The sequence below is a fragment of the Lissotriton vulgaris genome, chromosome 4_1 (genome assembly GCF_964263255.1).
Source record: "Lissotriton vulgaris chromosome 4_1, aLisVul1.2, whole genome shotgun sequence".
Lineage (NCBI taxonomy): Eukaryota > Metazoa > Chordata > Amphibia > Caudata > Salamandridae > Lissotriton > Lissotriton vulgaris.
The window spans coordinates 676,674,406-676,697,680 of NC_141691.1; the positions used below are offsets into that span (position 1 = coordinate 676,674,406).

Below are 23,275 nucleotides of genomic sequence, written 5' to 3' on the forward strand. Positions count from 1 at the left end.
ATTGAATCGTCAGGTGGGCCCAATTGCTGCTAGAATGAGCCAGAAAGCTCCATTGGGTCGCGTTATACTGGAATACATTTTTCACTGGTTAAAGTTGATATGCTGTGCCCAATTGCTATTAAAAAGAATTAGCCAAGTGTATGAAACCACTGCATTGACGCTATGGACATCTAGGAATAGGCATCATAAATATGTAACCGAAATAAATTCAAACAATGGTATCAACGAGGATGCATGGAGTTAGAAGCAGTGGCAATTTTTTGTAGCTGAGCAAAAATGAATATCTACATTGATGAAGAGGCAAGGATGAGGTAACTATTCTAGGAGAAGTACACTTGACTGAGTGTAAGCTCATTTTCAGCATCCGTCATTATAAAAGAACAAATCAACGGTATCTTATATTAGGCATCCGGAGTCATTGGTTTGCTGCATCTTTTGGTGACGGGCACACTGAATTTGGAAACTTAGTGGTTGCTTAATGGTACTGAAATAAGATCCAGGTATCTTCACAGAGAATAATTTATTGTATATGTGAAAATGCAGGGTCTATTTGAACAGTAAGAAGCATGGTCAGTTTTGTTTATTGTGTGGAAGTCAAAATTTCAAAAGCTTCATTCATTTCTGGCAGAACTTAGAGTAGCATCTATTGAGTGAGATATATGGGTGGATCTTTTCCAAACGTATGCAAATGTTTTGGAAGATGGTTGTAAATGCACTCATTAAGGCAATTAACTTTATATCACCCAGAAACGAATGGACAAATACAGAGGTGTAACTGGAACTTTATATCACCAAGAAGAGCCTAGACAAACAGAGAGGTGTAACTGGATAATGAAGGAGTTGATTCAGGTTAGAGTTATTTTGGAAGAATACTTTGTAAGCTATGCTCCTATTCTACAAGGTCACTCCCAGTGTTGATCAGATGCAGAAGATTGGTAGTAACATACAACTGAAAGGGAAAGTAAAGAATTGCCAGGTAAAATTGAGGAGTCAGATGGTATAAAACTGGTGAAATAAGGGGAGATTGTAGACTAGTGCTGGGGAGCTTGGTCAGGATCAGGATCAGGAACCCAGGACTGGTACCCAAGGAACATCGTTAAGATCATAACGGCAAAACGTTACTGAGATCATGAGGGCTGCTGTGAGAGTCCAAGATGGAAGGGTATAGAGTGTTCTTATGTGGAAGAAAGATTTTTGAGGGAAGACAAGGACACTAGTGAAGATGTGTTTTGAATGATGATGATAAAGAAATTGGATTAGGCTTGAACACTGAGAAGATTAGTGGGGTGAGTGAAGAGACATGTAGTCAGGCAGCAGATACCGAGGCAGTTGTGGGAGCAGAGAGATTGGGTGATGGCGTTTTGTTGAGATTTGGTAGGTTGCCAACCCAGTACCAAGATTACATGCTATGTTAGTTGCTGCTGTTTTAGTAATTTAAGTTAGTTGTGTTTTGTTCTGCTGTTTGGGTCATGGTAGTCTATTGTAGGAAATGTAGGTATATTGTATATTTTTATGTGATCTGTTTGTTTGGTTATATTGTCTGTTCTGTATGTGAATAGAGAGATGTGTGGGTTTTGGTTTGCAGTGAGATGAGTTCTGTTGGTATGATTTATTGTGCAAGTGAAGAATGAAATGTGAGGTGTATGACTTGTGGAGAGAATAGCATGGGTGTTATAGTTGGGGTGATGGAATTTTAGGCACACATGTGGAGTGCATAGTGTGAGAGGTGAACAGAATTAGAGTAAGGACTAGATGCAGAAAGACATCAATAATTTAACACAATAAAGCTAACATTGAAGATTTCAACTGACAAGACTTTTTTTCCTTGCCACAGGAAATCACATGTTAGTGAAGGTATGACTGATGGTTTTAGGATTCCCTGGATTTTCCAGATGTATCTTAGACTTTCTTTCTACTTTATACTGCAAAACGTGTTTTTATTGTTATGTTTTACTGTATTAACTAATGCTTACCATTTTACTATTTATCTATATTTTTATGTACCTTGAAGTTTGTCTTTCTGACATTTTCCTATACTTTAACAAACTGGCACAAGAAAAAGAAACCGAGCTTGATGTTCAAAAAAGCATGGTTCATGCAACCTTTTGGTACCCTAACTTTCACTTAGGTGCACAAAAGTGTCAGTATCAAACATAAATGCCTGCTCCGGAGTCATAGAATCAGAATTTGAGAACCCTGGTGCATACATCTATACTTTAGTCTTAAAATCTACAGTTGGGGCAGATTTTTCACGGACGTATGTCAGAGTTAGATGTCTGAACCTGAGGGCAAAGGGTGTGGTCATTGGCATTCCCAGTCCATTTGTACACCTAATTTGGGCACATAGACGTGAAGATTTCTTAACATCCTCATCATTTTAGGTGATAAAACAGGAGGGTGTTACTCCACAAAGCAAAATGCTTCCCATGGAGGCAGGGGGAAATAAGGTTCATTTGCACTTTAGCTGTAACTGCAAAAGAGCAGATTTTGTTCTGTCAAATGAAACTGTCTGTTCAGGGTTAGGCATAAGCAACTAATGTTTTTTGTTGGACAGCCTTTGACATTTTTCTTGATCCAATAAAGTAGTTTGCAAAGAAATGTAGGTGCCTAACATTTGAAAAATTGCTATATTTTGTGCAAACCGTTCTTAAATTTGAACTCTAATTTCTAACAACCATCTCCTATTTGTACTACAACACAAAAGCAGATTTCAAAACAAAGATTGATGAAAATAATGAGACATGGACATTGATCCAAGTTACTTCCCACTTAAAATTTTATCAGAAGGAGGTTTATTTCTGTGTGACAGTGAACCAAGAACAGATCAGAGATGGCATTGTATGTACAGCGAGAGAGCAGTTCCCTTCGATTCAGATTAAAAAGAAATGATTGCTCCTTCAGATCATGCTCAAGGCGTCCATTGAAATAAAGGAAAAGGATAAGAGTTGAAGTAGATGGAGACCTAATGCTTCAATTTTGAGAGCGAACGAATTGGTTAAATAGAGGTGAACGAGTACTTTATTCTTTAATAGAGACAGCTTGGAAAGTATTCAGACCCCTTATAAAGCACATAAAGCTTATATTAGAGCGATCTTTCTTTACTTGACAAGGGAAGCAGAGCTTTGCCAAATTTAAGAACATTTGATTTTAAAGCTACACAAAAACTGTATGCTGGTTCTCATTGAGACTCCTAACTTAGGTACTGGGAGGACTCCATGATCAGCACAGTAAAATGTGTGTCACTCAGACAAATTCTGCCTTCCTGAGTACAAAGGTGCACATGCATCAAAATAGGCAATTGTGATTCCTGAATTGTGAATATTTAGGAATCGTAAATATGGAATCGCAATTGCCTATGGATGAAGGAATCGCAAAATAAAATTGCGATTCCTACACATTCCTTAACTGTGACTTGCAAATTGCAAGTCGCAATTAGGGAATGGCTTCCCATTCATTCCTATGGGCCTAGTGGCCCATAGGAATGAATTGTAATTAGGTACTCTCAAATTGCACGTGCAATTTAAAGGGGGCCAAAAAGCCACCTTGAAGCATCCCCGAAATTGCATTGTTATCACATGTTGCACACACACATGCCCCAAGGGCATGTATGGGTGCAACAGCGAACTTTGAAAAATGCACTTTTGTGCATTTTTCAAAGTTCTCGCAAATTACCATTGTTAGACCTGTCTGGCTTTTTGCGTAGTCCCTCCAATTAATTATTTATTTTGTCCCCTTTTTGCCCCCCATACCTTTATTAATTTTTGTGTCCACTAGCTTTTTCTAGGTGTTGGTCAAGGGGATAGGTGTTCTTTTCCCCCCTCATAGTTTTTCACCTCAGGCCTAGAGGCCTGTTCTGACAGGAAAATAGTTGGAGCCACAAAATGGTGGCTACCAACTGCCCTAACTGCCAAACCCAGAACCTGTCCCATAGAGTAGTATAGGGTGTTCCAGAACCTTCTGGTCCCTTCTGGACTCCTGAGGGTCAGGCTATAAAAGGCGGAATGCTGGACAGCCATTTTGTCTGTCAGTGAGGAACAGCTAGAGTGAAGGCTGAGGTCTGGTAGGGGTAGGGTCCTGAAGGGTGGTCTACTCTACAAGGGTTGCCCTCTGTCTAGGTATTTTCCCCCCAGTCCTGTTGTCCTAGCCAAGTTAGTTTTGTCCTGCTGACCCTGGACAGTAAGGAGCCTCCAGTCAGGTGAAGGGGTTAATCCCAGTGGGCTGAGGAGCTGCGAGTGTCCCTGCTCTGAGAATTGATCTGGGTGCCCCCCCCCCCTTTCATTTGCCCCTGTCCAGTACAGAGCGCTAGCAGATCTGTGAGGAATACAAAGAACTGGGAGCTTTATACGTGGTAAAACCAGCTCTTCCTCCCATCTGTGTGGTGAAAGCAGGTTCTTGTCCTGCGTGAAGCAGAGACCCAAGTCCCTCTACCTTACCGGTGACTGGACCTGCTGAGCGAGGCTGAGTGGGGTGAGAGGGTTAATTGAGGATTCATTGCTGCCCTGAACCTTCGTGAGCCGGCTCCTCTGGGGTGTCGACTGCGCTCCTGGGACAGCGCTGACCGAGTGAGAGGGGACTCAGGGAACTGTGGCCAGCGCTACTGCGCATTCTCCCGTTAGTCTCGCTAACCTCACAGGAGGGGCCTAGGGTCGAGCAGGCCCACTGCAGAGCCACTACCGGTGCCAAGCCGGCAGAGCAGGCTCAGGAGGCGGTCCGCTACTCCCCCGCGCATGCGTGTTGCGCATCCATGAAGTGAGGAAATCCAGTCAACAGACGGCGAGGGAATCGGAGAGGAGCAGCCGCCGGGCATCAAGTTCCCGCTTCAGCGCGGGAAACGACTGCAGCGAGGACCCCGGCTTCCCTAAAGAGGAAGGGAGCGGGGCGGTCCGTTTGTCAAGAGGAGAGCACTTTGACAAGAGTGGTGGAAACCGGGTGATTTGGTCCCTTGCCTCCGCACTAGCGAGGCGGGAGATCGAGAGGCCCCGGAATCAATTGGAGGAATCAGAAGTCTTTTGCCTGTCTCCTTCAATCAGCGGAGACACGGGCCGGAGGGCCCAGACCCCCCCACAAAATGAAGTAAGGAGGGATTGAGAAGGAGGGGGAAGTTGGAGGTTGAGAAGTGTCTCTCATAAGAGCAGAGACTGCCGATTGACTAGGCCAGGACCAGGCTGATGCTGGGGAGCGTCCCTCTGGTCCTGAGAAGTAACAGTGAATTTTACAACATTGAAGGTGGAGTGATCATTCAATTGTAAACCAATATCCTGGTTCAAACGTCTCATATGTTAGCTCTAGTGGATAATCCAGCTGCAAGGAGCTAGAGAAGAGGGAGGCTAATTAATCCTTCTTTGAACTAAGGTGGGGAGAGAGTTAAGGTTTAGGGTGTCAGAAAGGACTAATCCAGTAAAGTGAGGAGTCTAATGTAAAGTACTGTTTATGTAGAGTATTGATATGATTTAACAACTTCTATAGTAATGTGATTTATGTCCTGACAATCTGTAGTGTTTTAAGTTGTGATTCTGAAAACAAAAGAGCAGAGATATTATTTTTATAAACCAGCACATATTTTTCCAACATCGGTGTAGTGTCCTTTTTATGTGTTATTGCGTGGAATTACTGCTGGGTGGTTTGCAACCTTCACATTTGTGCCTCTAGTATTGTGTCTTACCCTAGGCCAGGCTACCCTAGGTGACCTGACATCCCAGGTTCCAACAGATTGGTGTCTAGCGGTGGGATCCTGACTTGGTTGCAGCTACTCAGTAGTAATTAAACGTAATACACTGGCCTACACCAGGAGTTTTCTCCTTGCGGCCCTCCTAATTTGTCTTTTTATTTTTCCAAATTTGTTCCTGGTGGTGGGTGGAGGTAGCTTTAGGTTGCCCTTGCAACTCTAATTTTCTGGTGTGTGTAATCTAGGTTTGCCTATTCAACAATGGAGTTTGCATTAGAAAACCTAGATACCTATTCTGTGGCTCAGCTGAAAGAGTTCTGCCAGAAAATGGGGGTATTTTTCAAGCATGGTGCCAGGAAGGGGGAGCTCCAGACCAGTCTAAGGGCTTGGGTGGAGGCACACCGAGAAGGGAAGGAGGAGGATGAAGGGGCAGACCGGGACACGGTGGTGGAGATAGATGGGTTATTCCACTCTGAGGGGGAAAACTTACTCCCAGGACCAGTGTCCTACTCCAGGAGGGGCAGTAGCGCCTCTGGGGGAAGTTTAACTGAAGCCGAGCTCACTGATAGGAGGGAAAAAAGGCAGTTGAGATGGGAGTTGGCTAAGTTGGAGCAGAAGAAAGGAGGAGAGGAGGATGGCCCATGAGTTCAGGCTGAAGGAATTAGAACTCAGAAGCCTGCGACGGGGTCCTCTCCTGAAATGAATGGTGGCAGCGAGACAAAAGAGACAGCCAGGGAGTCCAGACCCTATTTACCGAAAGACCTTACAGCTAGCTTCAGTCAGGGGGACGACATAGCCAAGTGGCTGGCTGCTTATGAGGTCTCCCTAAGAGCCCATGGGGGGGTGGTTTGTATAAATAAATACATGCCTCCTGCTGGTCGGGACACCTTGCTGGCCCTGGAACCAGAGGAACAAACCAACTACCCCACCATGAAGCTGGCGTTGATAAGGAAGTTTGGGCTTACCCCAGAAAGGTACCATCAGAAGTTCAGGGGAAGCCACAAATTAATCACCCAGAACTGGGTGGACTTCCTTGACTACGCCAGGAAGGCCTTAGAGGGTTGGGTCAAGGGCAGTGAGGTGAAGGATTATGAGGGGCTGTATGATCTATTTTTGAAAGAGCACCTCCTCGAGAAATGTTTTCCCGAGCTGCGCCAACACCTGGTGGACAGCAAGCTGACCAATCCCCGGAAGCTTGCAGAGGAGGCGGACATCTGGGCAAGTACCCGGGTGTCCTCAAAGGGGACTGGAGGGGATTCTCAAAAAGCCGGACAGGGCGCCCCCCAGAAGAAGGAGGGGGGGGGATAAAAAGAAGGAGTTCTCTAAAGGTCCCCAAAATAATTTCCAAGGAAAGGGAGCAGGTTTCACCCCTAAGGCAAACCCGCCCTGAAACCCAAATCCTGGCCAAAGCCAGCAGCCAAGGGTTCTCCACTGTTTTGAGTGTGGTGGTGTTGGACATTATAAGGGAGATGTCAGATGCCCAAAGAGACCACCCCCTCCCACCGGAGGAAAATCACCGGGAGTAGCTAGTGTAGCGCTCGGGGAGGAGTTGCCCTTAGATAAGGGGGGTGAGTGGGCGGGTGTCACCTTAGTGTCCCTGGGAGAGCGGGAGATGGTTCCAAAGATCCAGGTGCCCCCAAATACTACAAAGTATGGGCAGTGGGTCACCATCAATGGCCAGAGAGGGGAGGCTCTGAGAGATACAGGAGCCAGTATGACTATGGTGAAAAGTCAACTGGTGTCTCCAGAGCAGGTGGTTCCCAATGTACTCCACCCCGCCGCGATGGCTGACGGCAGAATGGGCCACTATCCAGTGGCTGAGGTTCCCTTTGAGTGGGAGGGGGTTGCAGGTTCACTTCGAGTTGCCGTAAGCCCTGCCGTGCCAGTCGATTTTCTGTTGGGGAATGACATGGAGCACAACACTTGGAGAGAGGTGGAATACCGGACGCACTCTGCGATGCTGGGTACACCTGACTGGGCCTGTGCGAGCACACGGTCTGCGACTGCCCGGAGAGGGAGTTCGCCTGGGTTGGAGCCTGGAACAATGGCCCAACCCGCTGCCAAAAAGGGACAGACCCGGAGACAGGAAGAGCCTGCTTCGGCTTCCACACCCCATGTGACAGATCGGCCACCTGCGGTGGTGGACCAGGAGTCCGTGGAGGGGGAAGTAGACTCTCTGGAGGATTTACCCATCCCTGCTGAGTGGCATGTGGAGGGAGGTCCTACCAGAGAGGAATTCTGTAAGGGGCAGAGGGAGTGCCCCACCCTTGAGGGACTGAGGCGACAGGCTGAAGCCCAGGCAGCAGGTGATGTTACGGGACACTACCATATTTACTGGGAGGATGGACTCCTCTATAGTGAACCCAAGGTACCCTTACCTGGTTCATCAAGGGCCTTGTTAGTCCCGCAACAATACCGAGCCTTTCTACTGGAATTGGCTCATGCTATACCCTTGGCAGGACACTTAGGCCAGGACAAGACCTTTGCTCAGCTTGTCCTCCACTTTTACTGGCCTCAGATGAAAGTGGCGTCCAACACTTACTGTCAGACATGTGTATCCTGCCAGGCCAGTGGTAAAACAGGGGTGAAGCTGAAGGCTCCCCTGGAACCACTACCGGTCGTTAGCACACCCTTTGAGAGGGTGGGCATCGACATTGTAGGGCCTTTAGATCCACCAACAACAGCTGGTCACAGGTTTATCCTGGTTCTGGTGGATCATGCCACACGGTACCCAGAGGCAATTCCTCTGCGGACAGTCACTGCACCTGTGGTGGCTAGAGCCCTAATGGGGATCTTTACCCGAGTGGGATTCCCCAAGGAAGTTGTGTCTGACAGGAGGACCAACTTCATGTCAGCTTACATGCGGGCGATGTGGAAGGAGTGTGGAGTGACCTACCGGTTCACCACTCCTTATCACCCCCAGTCGAATGGACTGGTTGAGAGGTTCAATAAAACCTTGAAGGGCATGATCAGAAGTCTGCCCGAAAGCCTGCGGAGGAAATGGGACGTCCTCCTACCCTGTTTGCTCTTTTCCTACAGGGAAGTGTCACAGAAGGGAGTGGGCTTCAGCCCCTTTGAACTTCTGTATGGGCACCCTGTACGCGGTCCTCTCAGCCTGGTGAAGGAAGGTTGGGAGAAGTCTCCCAGGAAACCCCCCCCAGGATGTGGTGAGCTACATGCTGGCCTTCAGGAGCCAAATGGCGAAGTTGTGGAAGCAAGCTACTGACAACTTGGAGGCCAGCCAGGCAGTCATGAAAGAGTGGTATGACCACAATGCTCACCAGGTGGAATTGGAGCCTGGCCAGAAAGTGTGGGTGATGGAGCCTGGAGAGCTTAGTGCCCTTCAGGATCGCTGGACAGGCCCATTTGAAGTGTTGGAGAAGAAGGGTAAGGCCACATACCTGGTGGACCTTAAGACCCCTCGACAGCCCCTACAGGTGCTGCATGCCAACCGACTCAAACCCCACCATGAGAGGCCCGAAGTCATGTTGATGATGGTGACTGATGGGGAAGAGGAAGCGGAAAGCGAACCTCTCCCAGATTTATTCTCGTCTCAAGAGAAGGATGGGTCAGTGGAGGGAGTGATTCTCCCTCCTACTCTTACTCCTGAGCAGCGAGAGGACTGCCGCCAGATACTGGAGCAGTACTCTCCGTTGTTCTCCCTTGTCCCGGGAAGGACTCACCTGTATACCCATGATGTGGACACAGGGGACAGCCCCCCAGTGAAGTCGAAGACCTACCGGCTGTCCGACAAGGTGAAGGCTAGCATCCATGGAGAGGTTGCCAAGATGCTAGAGCTGGGAGTTATCGAACCTTCCAACAGTCCTTGGTCCAGTCCGGTGGTGCTCGTGCCAAAAGCCGCGCCACCAGGCACCACACCCGAACTGAGGTTCTGTGTGGATTACCGAGGATTGAACTCAGTGACAAAGACTGATGCTCATCCGATCCCTAGGGCGGATGAATTAATTGACCGGCTAGGAGCTGCCCAATACCCAAGTACCTTTGACCTCACTTCAGGGTACTGGCAGATCTCCTTGACAGATGGAGCAAAGGAAAGGTCAGCCTTCTCCACGCCTGAGGGACACTTCCAATTTTGTGTAATACCCTTTGGGCTCAAAAATGCCCCTGCCACATTTCAGCGGCTGGTGAACCAGGTCCTCTCTGGAATGGAGAGTTTCTCTGCTGCTTACCTGGATGACATTGCTGTCTTCAGTAGCAGTTGGGAGGACCATTTGCAACATCTGCAAGCAGTTCTCCAGGCCCTGAAACAAGCTGGATTGACAATCAAGGCCAGCAAATGCCAGATTGGGCAGGGGTCGGTTGTGTACCTTGGACACTTGGTGGGTAGGGGGACTGTGCAGCCCCTGCAGGCGAAGATTGAGGCAATCATGGCCTGGGAACCCCCCAAGACACAGACTGAGGTCCGAGCTTTCCTGGGCCTCACAGGCTACTACCGTCGCTTTGTGAAGGGGTATGGCGCTATTGTAGCGCCCCTCACAGAGCTCACCTCTAAGAAACAACCTCAACGGGTAGTTTGGACGAACGCTTGTCAGCAAGCTTTTGAGAAATTGAAGCAGGCAATGTGTGCAGCACCGGTCCTGAGGGCCCCAGACTTCTCCAAGGAGTTCATTGTCCAGACAGATGCATCAGAACATGGCATTGGGGCAGTGTTATCGCAACTGAATGAAGAGGGCCTGGATCAGCCCGTGGTCTTCGTATCCAGGAGACTGCTGCCCCGGGAACAGAAGTGGAGTGCAATTGAGAGGGAAGCTTTTGCGGTGGTGTGGGCTCTGAAGAAGCTGCGGCCATACCTTTTTGGCTCGCACTTCCTGGTTCAGACTGACCACCGACCCCTTCGTTGGCTGATGTAAATGAAGGGGGAAAATCCCAAGCTGTTGAGGTGGTCCATCTCCCTACAGGGAATAGACTTCCGCGTGGAACATCGGCCTGGAGTGGACCACGCCAATGCAGACGGTCTCTCCAGGTATTTCCGCCTTAGTGATGTGGACTCCCAAGGGGTTGGGTAGTTCTCCCCACTTTCAGCTGGGGGGGAAGCGTGTTAGACCTGTCTGGCTTTTTGCGTAGTCCCTCCAATTAATTATTTATTTTGTCCCCTTTTTGCCCCTCATACCTTTATTAATTTTTGTGTCCACTAGCTTTTTCTAGGTGTTGGTCAAGGGGATAGGTGTTCTTTTCCCCCCTCATAGTTTTTCACCTCAGGCCTAGAGGCCTGTTCTGACAGGAAAATAGTTGGAGCCACAAAATGGTGGCTACCAACTGCCCTAACTGCCAAACCCAGAACCTGTCCCATAGAGTAGTATAGGGTGTTCCAGAACCTTCTGGACTCCTGAGGGTCAGCCTATAAAAGGCGGAATGCTGGACAGCCATTTTGTCTGTCAGTGAGGAACAGCTAGAGTGAAGGCTGAGGTCTGGTAGGGGTAGGGTCCTGAAGGGTGGTCTACTCTACAAGGGTTGCCCTCGGTCTAGGTACTTTCCCCCCAGTCCTGTTGTCCTAGCCAAGTTAGTTTTGTCCTGCTGACCCTGGACAGTAAGGAGCCTCCAGTCAGGTGAAGGGGTTAATCCCAGTGGGCTGAGGAGCTGCAAGTGTCCCTGCTCTGAGAATTGATCTGGGTGCCCCCCCCCCCTTTCATTTGCCCCTGTCCAGTACAGAGCTCTAGCAGATCTGTGAGGAATACAAAGAACTGGGAGCTTTATACGTGGTAAAACCAGCTCTTCCTCCCATCTGTGTGGTGAAAGCAGGTTCTTGTCCTGCGTGAAGCGGAGACCCAAGTCCCTCCCCCTTACCGGTGACTGGACCTGCTGAGCGAGGCTGAGTGGGGTGAGAGGGTTAATTGAGGATTCATTGATTCAGGGAACTGTGGCCAGCGCTACTGCGCATTCTCCCGTTAGTCTCGCTAACCTCCCAGGAGGGGCCTAGGGTCGAGCAGGCCCACTGCAGAGCCACTACCGGTGCCAAGCCGGCAGAGCAGGCTCAGGAGGCGGTCCGCTACTCCCCCGCGCATGCGTGTTGCGCATCCATGAAGTGAGGAAATCCAGTCAACAGACGGCGAGGGAATCGGAGAGGAGCAGCCGCCGGGCATCAAGTTCCCGCTTCAGCGCGGGAAACGACTGCAGCGAGGACCCCGGCTTCCCTAAAGAGGAAGGGAGCGGGGCGGTCCGTTTGTCAAGAGGAGAGCACTTTGACAAGAGTGGTGGAAACCGGGTGATTTGGTCCCTTGCCTCCGCACTAGCGAGGCGGGAGATCGAGAGGCCCCGGAATCAATTGGAGGAATCAGAAGTCTTTTGCCTGTCTCCTTCAATCAGCGGAGACACGGGCCGGAGGGCCCAGACCCCCCCACAAAACGAAGTAAGGAGGGATTGAGAAGGAGGGGGGAAGTTAGAGGTTGAGAAGTGTCTCTCATAAGAGCAGAGACTGCCGATTGACTAGGCCAGGACCAGGCTGGTGCTGGGGAGCGTCCCTCTGGTCCTGAGAAGTAACAGTGAATTTTACAACATTGAAGGTGGAGTGATCATTCAATTGTAAACCAATATCCTGGTTCAAACGTCTCATATGTTAGCTCTAGTGGATAATCCAGCTGCAAGGAGCTAGAGAAGAGGGAGGCTAATTAATCCTTCTTTGAACTAAGGTGGGGAGAGAGTTAAGGTTTAGGGTGTCAGAAAGGACTAATCCAGTAAAGTGAGGAGTCTAATGTAAAGTACTGTTTATGTAGAGTATTGATATGATTTAACAACTTCTATAGTAATGTGATTTATGTCCTGACAATCTGTAGTGTTTTAAGTTGTGATTCTGAAAACAAAAGAGCAGAGATATTATTTTTATAAACCAGCACATATTTTTCCAACATCGGTGTAGTGTCCTTTTTATGTGCTATTGCGTGGAATTACTGATGGGTGGTTTGCAACCTTCACATTTGTGCCTCTAGTATTGTGTCTTACCCTAGGCCAGGCTACCCTAGGTGACCTGACATCCTAGGTTCCAACAACCATCAACTTGAATTTGATGGTCATTTGCGTTTCATAATTGCGAACGGGCAATTATTTTTTGGTTCATGCATTGCATTTAAGGAATAACAATTTGCGATTCCCTAAATGCAATTGCAATTTAAGTAATCGCAAATTTAGCGATTTTTGCATGTGGGATGATGCATCCCAAATGCAAAAATACCCTTTGCGACCAGTATTTTCGTTGATGCATGTGGTCCAAAGACATACATTTGAGAAATCATAGGAGATAGGTCAGGAAGTCATTAGAATTCAGGCTTAGGCTATAATGATTATACAGAGGGGAACATTAGTTTCCATCTATCATTTGTCTTTACAGTTTCCTTCATGAACCGGAGGAAAATCCCATGAGTAAGCTAAACGACAAATGGGAGAAGGAAACATTAGAACCATGGAATGGAGAGGCTGGATCACTTAAACCTTTACCAGTGGATCTCAGTCTTGTTACCATGTGATAGTGCTTTGTTTGTGCTGGATGCTGGACAATGTGTAGAAATCGGGTACTCATGACAATAATCCTTTCTTGGCTTGTTCTCCTAAGGTGGAGGACAAGATGAACATGATGTGGACTGGTATTCAAGTCTTCTTGAAAGCTAAATCAGAAAAGCGTGCTGCAGATGTGGTAAAGATTTGACATAAATTAAAATTAAAGGAACAAGGAAAGGAAGGATGTGCTACGTACTAGAGCTATAGGTCAGAGGAGGATGTGGCTTTCTGCTGTCACTGAAGCGAGAAAAAATGTCATATTTCCCAGTGTTTTCAACAAGGCTCCTTTCTGTAGGACTAGTGCCCGTATTTGCAACCTAGAATTGCATTTGAGGGGACCAAGATCTAGATCTCTAATAGACATATAAAATAAACGATCAAAGAATTAAAACTTGAAGTTGTATTTTAAGTACTGAATAACTCCTACTTGACATACTTGGTCAATAAGCCTGGTATTCTCACAACAAAGCAAATGTATGCGAACATCTATGTGAAGGATATAAACAGCATTTATCACGAATGCAAGAATGAGACGGATGTACAGACAATTTAAAACTATCTCTTTGACCCCCCCAATGGAACAGTATTGCATAGCAGGTAAAATGGAGAGGATGCAGCAGATATCACAATTCCCATTGTACGAAGCCCTTCAAAGGATGCAGACATTATGAGTATTAAGACATGGACAATAAGAGACATTATTCTACATTTACTTGTTAAGAGGTCCCCTTAGTGCTTACCCAACTCATCCTTAGGTTAAGTCCTTCCAACTGCAGCTCTTCGGTTTTCCCCACCTCAACTCCAATATTTTACCCCGAGTTACTATCTTATGTTATGTTATATCCACTTGATATAGCGTACAAATCACGATCGAATGTGTATCTCGGTGCCACGCCAGCTTAGTAGCCACGCCACAGTCTAAAACAGCCAGGTCTTGAAGAGTTTTTTTAAATTTGGCAAAATCAGAGCACAGGCGGAGATGAAGCGGAACTTGATTCTAAATAGATGGCACAGTGAAGTAAAAAGTTCTTCCACTGCATCTAGAGGTACAAATGTGAGGACCAGTCAGGAGGGACTTGTTGCTAGATCTAAATGCTCGGAAGGACAGTAGTACTACAGATTTTCTTTTAGATATGCAGGGGTTCCCCCCATGAGAGCGTTGTAGGTGAGGCAACAGATCTGGTGGGAGGTTACTAACCAGGCGGGCAGCTGTGTTTTGCACCACCTGGAGTTTGGCCAATAGGGAGCAGGGTATTGCCATAGTCCAAGAGGCTTATGACTAGGACCAGGACCAGCATGTACCATACAGAGGATGATAACCAAAGGAAAGACTTTCCTCAGAAGCAGAGTGGTTGCAAAGCATGTCCCGCAAGTGGTAGGAATTTGATCCTTCATGGATAGAGCCTGATCTAGTTTAATACCCAGATATTTCACCAGAAGTCCTGGGGCGGGGGTAACCCCCAGTTCCAAGGGCCATGGTTTATGTCGGGCAATTAAATAAATCTTAGTTCATTTGAATACTTTTTATTACGTGTTTGGTTTAGTCAGTCTTGTGGTTTTTGTCTCTCCACATGGTTGCCATAAGTAATATTTTTGCATTTTGTATTTTGCTACGGTAGCATTCCTGAAATGACCCATAAAAAAAGCCTTGAGAGAGGTTTTCATTCAAAATGATCTCAGCGTAACACCACACCTCACCATCATGTGCCTTGCCTTAGTTTGTAATCCTTCAAAGTCTTCCCATATTTCCCTCTCTCCAACTCCCTGTCTTAGTCCCTTCTTGCGAAGCACTGTGATTGATGAGGTAACTATTGAAAACACTGGAAAAAGGCAGGCAGATTCTAAGCTGAGACTGGCAGAGATGGGTAGGAAATGGGTTATGAAAAGTTTGATGAAAAAAATATGCATTAGCCAAACTTGAGAAAACGTTGCCCCTCTTAGTTACTGAAGCTATTGTCAGCCATTTTATAGCCTGTTTCCCACATTGATATTTATAGTAGAAGAATCCGATGAGAGTACTTATTAGTCTATTTGCGTTATCTACAGCTTATTATACTGAACAATAACTCATGTATTTTTATTTGAAAGATTTACATGTTCCACGGTTCATGCTTATAAATTGCAAGTGAAAACTGCTATTGAAGTTTTGAAACCTGGTTGAAACGTTTGCCTTTAAATTAGGTTTCCTTTATGGAATGCATTTAGATTTAATTTCTAGCTCCTAATTGCATGAGGAGTCGTTGATGCCAACATGGACTACAAACATCGAATAATTAAAGATGCATTATTGTAATGGGGAACAAATGGTTCCTGCAGCTGAAAGGCGATAAAAATTAATGTTCTTCCAATTAAGTAGAAATTAAGACAATTTAGATTTCTCTTCTCATTTTGGCCCTCTGAAAACAAAAGAGAATGAATGCAAGATAAGAAAGTTTTTATTAAGTGTATTAATTAACTTCTTTTGATTTTAGCACAAAGAGTCGGTGCTTAGCCTTCGTGGACTAACTAGGCTAGAAATCGAACAAGGATAATTTGAGTTTTGGTTCTGGGGAAACTGAATAACCTAACACAACAATAATATTCTAACTGATTCCTAATAAGCAGCAAACAAAGTTGAAAATATGTCAAGGAGGCTGTCACAACCAATGGAAAGGGCTTGACATTTACCGCAGCAATTTGCCCAGAGGTTCAATGAAACCGCTACTAGGCCTAGCATGCTAAAGAATCAAATTTACCTCGAGACATTTTCCAAATATATTTATTTCTGAAAAGACCATTCTTCTCTCTGGGCATCCGATTCAATGCCAGCTTCCTTAAAGTTGGTAAGATGGATCAGCAAGTTAATTCTCTTTGCCGACATCTGCCGTGACTGGCAGGTTAAGAGTCATAAGTGTGGCAAGGCCAACATAAATTACTATGCTTTCCAGGTCAGTAGTAGAAGGTAAAACATTCGCCACTTATAAACAGCAGAACTGTGATATTAAGTGCAAAACAAGACACACCTGAAAGAAAACCTCAATCTCCCGACATAAAAATAACTGTTTCTTAAGCAGTTTTACAGAGTTAATTGGTGCTTTAGGCGTAGGACACATAAGAACATCTTTTGAACAATGCCCTCACAAAGTCACCTGTTCGAATAAATGTTTTGGTGTCAGCTAAAACTAAATTCTGAATCTAGTAAGCTTGTCAGGCTGTTCACTTATGAGATGCAAGTTCTTCTATAGTGCTCAAGTTACACCAAGTTACTGTTACAATATCGCTTTCAATGATTTCATCATTCTGCCCCAGGCTTGGTATCTGCAGAGGGATTCTTCCAAGCTGCATTCTAGTCTCTTTTAAACGGGCCATCCACAACTGTGAGGAAATGTTATCTTTGGCTACAGGATATGGACACTCAGCCAATTGTGTCCATTTGAGTTTGACCTAGTACAAGTAAACGACATGATCCACCAAGTTAGTAGGGTTAAAGTTTGACCCATTTAAACGAGCAACATTTTTAAAATGAGCATATACTTAATGAAACTAGGAGTTCTGTAGCATTGGCGATTTACACCTAATTTGGTACAAAAATATTATGGTAAATCTGCCTATGTTTGCATGATCTTTAATCAGCTAATGTGTACGTTGAACGTTTGTCGGTGACGAGTCTTTAGTTTTGGCTGCTGAAAGTAAGCAAACTCTCCATGTAAAACTTCAGGGAAAAATAAGGAACTACCATGAGAGTCGGGTTCAAAAATAACAGACTTGCCTGGTAATTCCTCATTTCTAAGAGGACCCTCAGGTTTCCACTCGCAGTAGCCTGGATGTTTTCCACCCATGGAGTTATTAAAACACCGGTTGTGGATAACTCCCTTCCTGTTTGCGATGTTGCATTGCATGATATGGGCACAGTGCCATACATAACAGTGTAGTCATTAAAACCTACAATTGAACTTTGTTTTATCACATTTTGTAATTAAATGCTTCCAATGTCTTTAGTATTTTGTCACAAGATAAGATTGTTTCCGAACACACGTAAGCATTTTTAGCAAATCTGAACACAAAACGCACACAACTCATGCTCCTTATTAAAACCATGCAATCTCTGGTGAAAGAAGTTTTCACGAAAAGACTAATATATAACGGAACTCATACAAAACATCTGACCCGTATAAAATAAATGACTACTAAATGGCATTGAGGAAAAAAACCTCAACAGGCATACAGCATTATACGTTGGACCTTTTGCTACTCAACATTAAGCTTTGGAAATTTGTTTTTTGATTATACGTGAAATTCTGATTTTGTGCATGCACTTTTTGATAACTTACTTATACCATTTTACCATATATTCATAACATCTCCTTCTGTACCTGATTGGATGTTTTCTTCTCCTTGTGAAACTCTCGGCTGCCTCTCCTCTTCAAAGAACTCTGAAAGAGATTAGAAAGTGAACATGAGTCTTAATGAGGAATGGGGGTACCTCACTGTGGAGCCTGGCAAGAGGCTCTCTGCAATATCTGTGCACGATATACAAGCACAAACTTTCATACCAGGACCTGGCCAATCCATACCTTTAACACTTTAGAATAGTTAAAGCGGTCACAAAAACAACTGGACATTCAAGCCTGATTCACGAAGGTCAAGGAAAAAAATTTAGACAGTAGTAAAAGTGCAACGAGGGATGAGTCCTTTCAATTTGAGCTACATGTATATTATTATTCCAAATATATTACCATTTCAGATGTTTTGGGGCAAATTTATAAAAGCATGTAAGAGTAAGTACGAGTACTACAGGACTAGTACTTCACGTACTCTTACATGTCTTCGTGAATCAGCTCCATAACTTTTATCTGACTTAATGCTGCATGGTTTATGGACCCTTGCAGTGCACTGAGGCAAAAAAGCCACAATGACACTGTAGGCCTCTCCTTGAGAGATTTTGTAGAATATTGTCAACTCTACAAAAGATAGGGCATGGACATCTCAGAATCTCCTAACTCTGAGACCATAATTATCTCATTGATTGAAAGGATGAACAGCAGTGAGTCCCAGACTCATCGCAGGCATACACTTCTCACAGCCTGAAAACATGTTAATCCTGCCACAACTTTTGCTCAGTCTTTGTAAGACTACTATATATTGCTATACTCATGCAAGAGGCATAGATAGATCTGTCTCCATCTCAACCATAGAGGACCACAATAATCCTCTAATAACACGGCCAATGTTTATTCTGAAACTGATGCATGTTAAAGAAAAGATTCTGCTTTGACAAGATGATCGTCTTCACCGTTCTGAGATACGTCAAACTGATTCAGAATTCTCGATAGTAGTTGAAAACCAAACTGGGCATCAACTAAGAAGTTGTTATCTTTAGTGCTCCTCTGCAATCTAAGATGCATCACAATGCAGACTAACTGAGCTTGAATGACTAATTAAGGTATTGGCCTGTGCCTTTTCCTCCCATGTTTGACAAATCGGGACCATTACAGCTATTTTCTATGACATGTGCCCCCCATAACCACCTAAAATAAATGTTTTCCTTAGAAAAATAGAAATATTGCACCCATAAATAGATACCTCTGAATACAACAAATTTTATTAACTGCATGCTAGCGAACATAAAATAGTAAATCCGCTAGCTTCATGAGAGTTTGCCTATTAAGCCACTCTTCTCGGGAGGGTTGATGGTATCTGACTGTTGAAGACAAATTATGATGAAAGGGATTTACAACAGTGTATTTCCACCACTGCGAGGAGTCCAATTCTTGGAGAACATACATTTGTAGCTTTGCAAAGATGAATAAATATGCAAGCAAGAGCATTAAATGATTTAAAGTGAACATACAGTGACTAGAATCGCAGATTGGCCATGAATATGTGGATGTATTAGACAGAGTAGGATACACTTCAAGGAAGCTTGCCGCGATATAGGAAACGTACACAATACTCTAGCGGGATGTGTCCACTGCCCTTGACTTTGCAGATGTTGCTAGCACAGCTTTGGACAAGATTTAATCCTCCCTTTTCGAGGGGGGTCAACAAAAGAGCCTAGGACTATTTTCATCTGAGAGGACGGCAATCAAATGCAGAGGATACCCTGATGTACACAATGACGCAGAGGACGGGTCTTAAACATGAACATGCCTTAAGATGGTACTATAATAAATGAAGGACAATCACTCTTCTTCAGTGTCAGCAACATATAGTAGCTCTTCCTCCACTTTGGTGCCCATTGTTTGATCACATTTCAATTAGATGGCTCTCAGCTTATTAAAACTTGAAGTAAATTTACAAAAAGTCCCACGTTTGCAGTGTGCATTTGTATGCAGAGATTCCTTACAACATGCGGACCCTATAATAACAAATTGGATCTGCATGTTGTGCGAAGATCAGACACACATCCTGGGGCCTCCGTGTACTCAGGAATGCAACACAGTGTGTGAACTTTATGAAAGGTTAAATATGAAGTCAAATAATATTCAGGGATACCATACTGGTAGTGCAGGGCATTGATTTATTGAGCAGCTTTCAGCAGCACTGAACATGTGGCCCCCATGGCCTCCTCAAAGAATTTTTTTCCTTAGAAAAATAGAAATATTACACCCATAAATAGATACCTCTGAATACAACAAATGGTATTAACTGCATGCTAGCGAGCATAAAATAGTAAATCAGCTAGCTTCATGAGAGCTTGCCTATTAACCACTCTTCTCGGGAGGGTTGATGGTAACCGTGAGGGAAACCAATCTGGGTCTGAAATAAATGGTATATTATTAGTGAGGAGACGACCTGCGCCCAAGGTGCCATGCAAGCATCCCTAGAGTCAGAATCACCAGAGGCCCCACCGACTGTTCCTATCTGGGCTTGAGGTGCACAAACAAGTCCAGGGAGTGAACCATAAGGGATTTATACATTTGTGAAATCCCCTTTTCTTTAATGGGTCCCATAAGAATCTGGGACTCCAGGGGACTACATTCAGGAGCATTCCCAAAGGATCTGCGGTGTTTCTCCAGGGCATGACACAATTGCAGGTACCTAAAAAACTGAGCCTGTGCAGGCCAAACTCTTCCTGCAACACCCGATAGGACTTAGGTGTGCTCCTTGCCATACGTCTCCCACCTTTGAGATCCCAATCCTATCCCAACCACTAAATCCTTCTAAGGTGGAGACCTGTTGCAAATCCCTGCTTACCATAAGGAGGGGTCGCTAGTGTAATCCAACTATCCCAACCAGTAACCGTAGTGCCATACGCTAGTTCCCAAGAACGAACCATCCTCGTGAGCTCGGGGAAATAGGAGTGCTATGCAACAAACCTTCAATCTTGTCCAGGTCCATACCAGCCACTTAACAGCCAAAACGCCAGGTCTCCCCACTCATTGACCACCACCAGCTGAGCCAAACAGTAGTAAAGGCGCACGTCCACCATCCCCAGTCCCCCATCCCATGTGGACTGAGTGCATTTCCAATAGGCTATGCAGGAAGGTTGGTTAAGCCACAAGAAAACATGGATTCTGGCCTGCAGCGGGTGCCACCAAAGCTGCATCAAAAGCAGGGAATGCATGTGTGATGTGTATAGCAAGCAAGGTAGGGCGATCCTCTTGAACAGGGCAGAGTAGTCCAAGAAATTAAGAGGCAACTTAACCCATCTGGTGAGGTACGTCTTTAAGCTAGACAATGGACAATTATTCAGGCTCCAGGTTAGTCCTTGCTGCAGTGCAATATACATTCCCAAGTATTGAAAACTCAGTCTGCGCACTGTAAGCTGCGCGGACCACTCCGCGTCAAGTGACGGCCCCTTCAAGGGGACCAAAACAATCACCTACATTTTTATATGTGAAATTAAACATATAGGTGAGAATTATACTACAAATACAATTTATTAAAAACAAACAAAAAAATAATTCACTGCGAAAGACTAGCAATATATAGACTGGTCACTTGTCTAGAGGGCAGTAATACCCACAAAGTTCTAAGTTATTTGAACATTTTTTTAAAATATGTGCTAAATAACAGTAAAGAAGAATGATAGTGATTCTTACCAGATAGAAACTTTTGCATGAGCTTACAATCCATTTTTAAAGTTCAATAAAAGTGCATGCATCCATCCTTCACCCTTTTGTCTGTATTTGGGTACTAGTGGCTTAAATCCACAATGAAGATATCACACTCACTGTGCTCTATTTTAGGTCATCAGCCGCTAAAGTGTCATTTACTGCAAAGGAAAAAGTTACCAGACTCTGAAATCCAGCTCTTAAATGCCTCCCTTACAAGGTGTTAGGCTGCCTAATGCATTTTCCCATATAAAGGCCTTTCTTTATAAAATGATGGGCACTTGGCAAAGAGAAGCGCAGGCGATTCAAACAATTTGCTTCGTAAATTGCTCTTCATATCCTTGAAATTCGGCTCACTCTCACATTTTATTGCCACCAGAAAAAACCTGCCACCAGTTTTGCTTCATCACACAATCTGAAGATCAAAGCCACGCTGTACTGGAGCGCCTCCTCGAGTCACACATGAAAGGAGTTATTGATTTAAGCACAGCTGCATGCAATACATCTAAATAATTAAATGGCACTGCACACTGTAGTTTGTACATTAAGAAGGCAGCCCATGCAGCAGAAAATGGGTGTTAAATTATATATTTTTTCAACAAATATGAAGAAACATTAGATAATTCGACAGATTGAGGAACTCTGGTCGTTAATGTATTAAGAGGGGATGCACTACTAAGTAGCATTTCCATGGCATGAGAGCACCAGCAGCATTTGAGTGGCTGCAGGGTCAGACCCAAATCAGAGCAGCTCAGTGACCTCCAGACATGCCCCTACAGAGGGTGCAGTCACTTCCTGCACCTGCCGACAGGGGGAGCTCTGTCCACCCTTTGAAGAGTAGGCAGGTGCTGCCTGCAGTGCACCGTGAAATATGGAGCGGCTACTTCAAGCAGTGGGTTTGCAGCTGCCCTGGGCGGTAGAGCAGAGATTACAATAGGGCACAGTGTCCTTGTTTGGCTGCAGCTCACTGTGAGGCGGCCTGGGACAGTATGTCCGTTGCATGATAGGCTTCCCTGGTGCCAATTGTTGTAAGGGTTTTTTTGGTGTATTTTACTTGTTGTCACAGATCCCAGGCACTGCTGGGATATGGGTGTGTTTCAATGTCAGTGGGTTTTGGATGTTAGTAGGCACAAGCACAGGAGTCCATGCCATTGAATGTCTACGCCAACTCTATGAGGAGGATCACACTGCATGCTACATAATTAGTCTAAGTGCCACAAGTTCTAACAGATGAGCACTCTGGCTCATCGGATCGACTTTGTTGAGATTTTCCCTCGTTTCCATCACTGAGAAGCATCCTTTTCTCACTTGTCTACAATTAAAGTCAACACTGGATACAGCGAACAGAGAAATTGAAATCATTCATAGACGGGTGCAAGATCCCTATCACTGACCTGAGATTCGATCCAAATGGCAAAATAACTTCACGTTTTCATTATAATGCAAGATCTTGGCCACACTTACAGTAACTATAAGAAATGAGGCACCTATAACAAAGCGCACCTCTATTAAGTACATATGGCTATGTAAGAATTATTGGTTGCAACCAGGCAATTACTGTAAACATATTACTGAAAATTGCCAGGAGTTCTCCAGATAAGGACTTTATCTTGGTGTCTAACAAAACACCTTAAATCACAGACGTGCTGTTTTGACAAACAAATGACCAAATACAAAACAGTAATTCTGAGTATGACATCTGTATTGGAGCTTCTGTGCCCTTTTGAGCCATAAAATACTATTCACAGAAATAAAAACCTATGAGAAATATGCTAGCTAGGGAACTGACCCAGTGTTTGCAGTATACAAATGCTTTCTTCGGTGGTTGGGGGAGGGACATCCTTCTCCAATGTATCTCAACTGTACAATGCATTAACTGCTCATATAAGAAGCATTGGCAAACAAAATAGCCTTTGCAGCCACGATTGAGTGTACATCTGCGATGGTCATTCTGGAGTGGTGCATTGGATGACTGTCGCCAAGGTGCACTTCTCTATGGTGGCCGTTTTTTAATGCATTTGTAATGTTTTAACAAATGGCATTCAAGATGGCCACCTTGGATGTG

The 23,275-nt window shown here is 45.0% G+C and overlaps 1 protein-coding gene across 5 annotated transcripts in view; it reads right to left on the bottom strand.

The window, feature by feature from the left end:
• Positions 1-23,275, bottom strand: part of MTCL1 (microtubule crosslinking factor 1) — a 511,680-nt gene that overhangs the window by 164,106 nt on the left and 324,299 nt on the right. For all 5 annotated transcript variants that reach the window (XM_086964952.1, XM_086964953.1, XM_086964951.1 and 2 more), the window contains exon 4: positions 17,527-17,586. In XM_086964952.1, the coding sequence (XP_086821078.1) occupies positions 17,527-17,586 (60 nt within the window). The remainder of the gene's footprint in view (positions 1-17,526; positions 17,587-23,275) is intronic.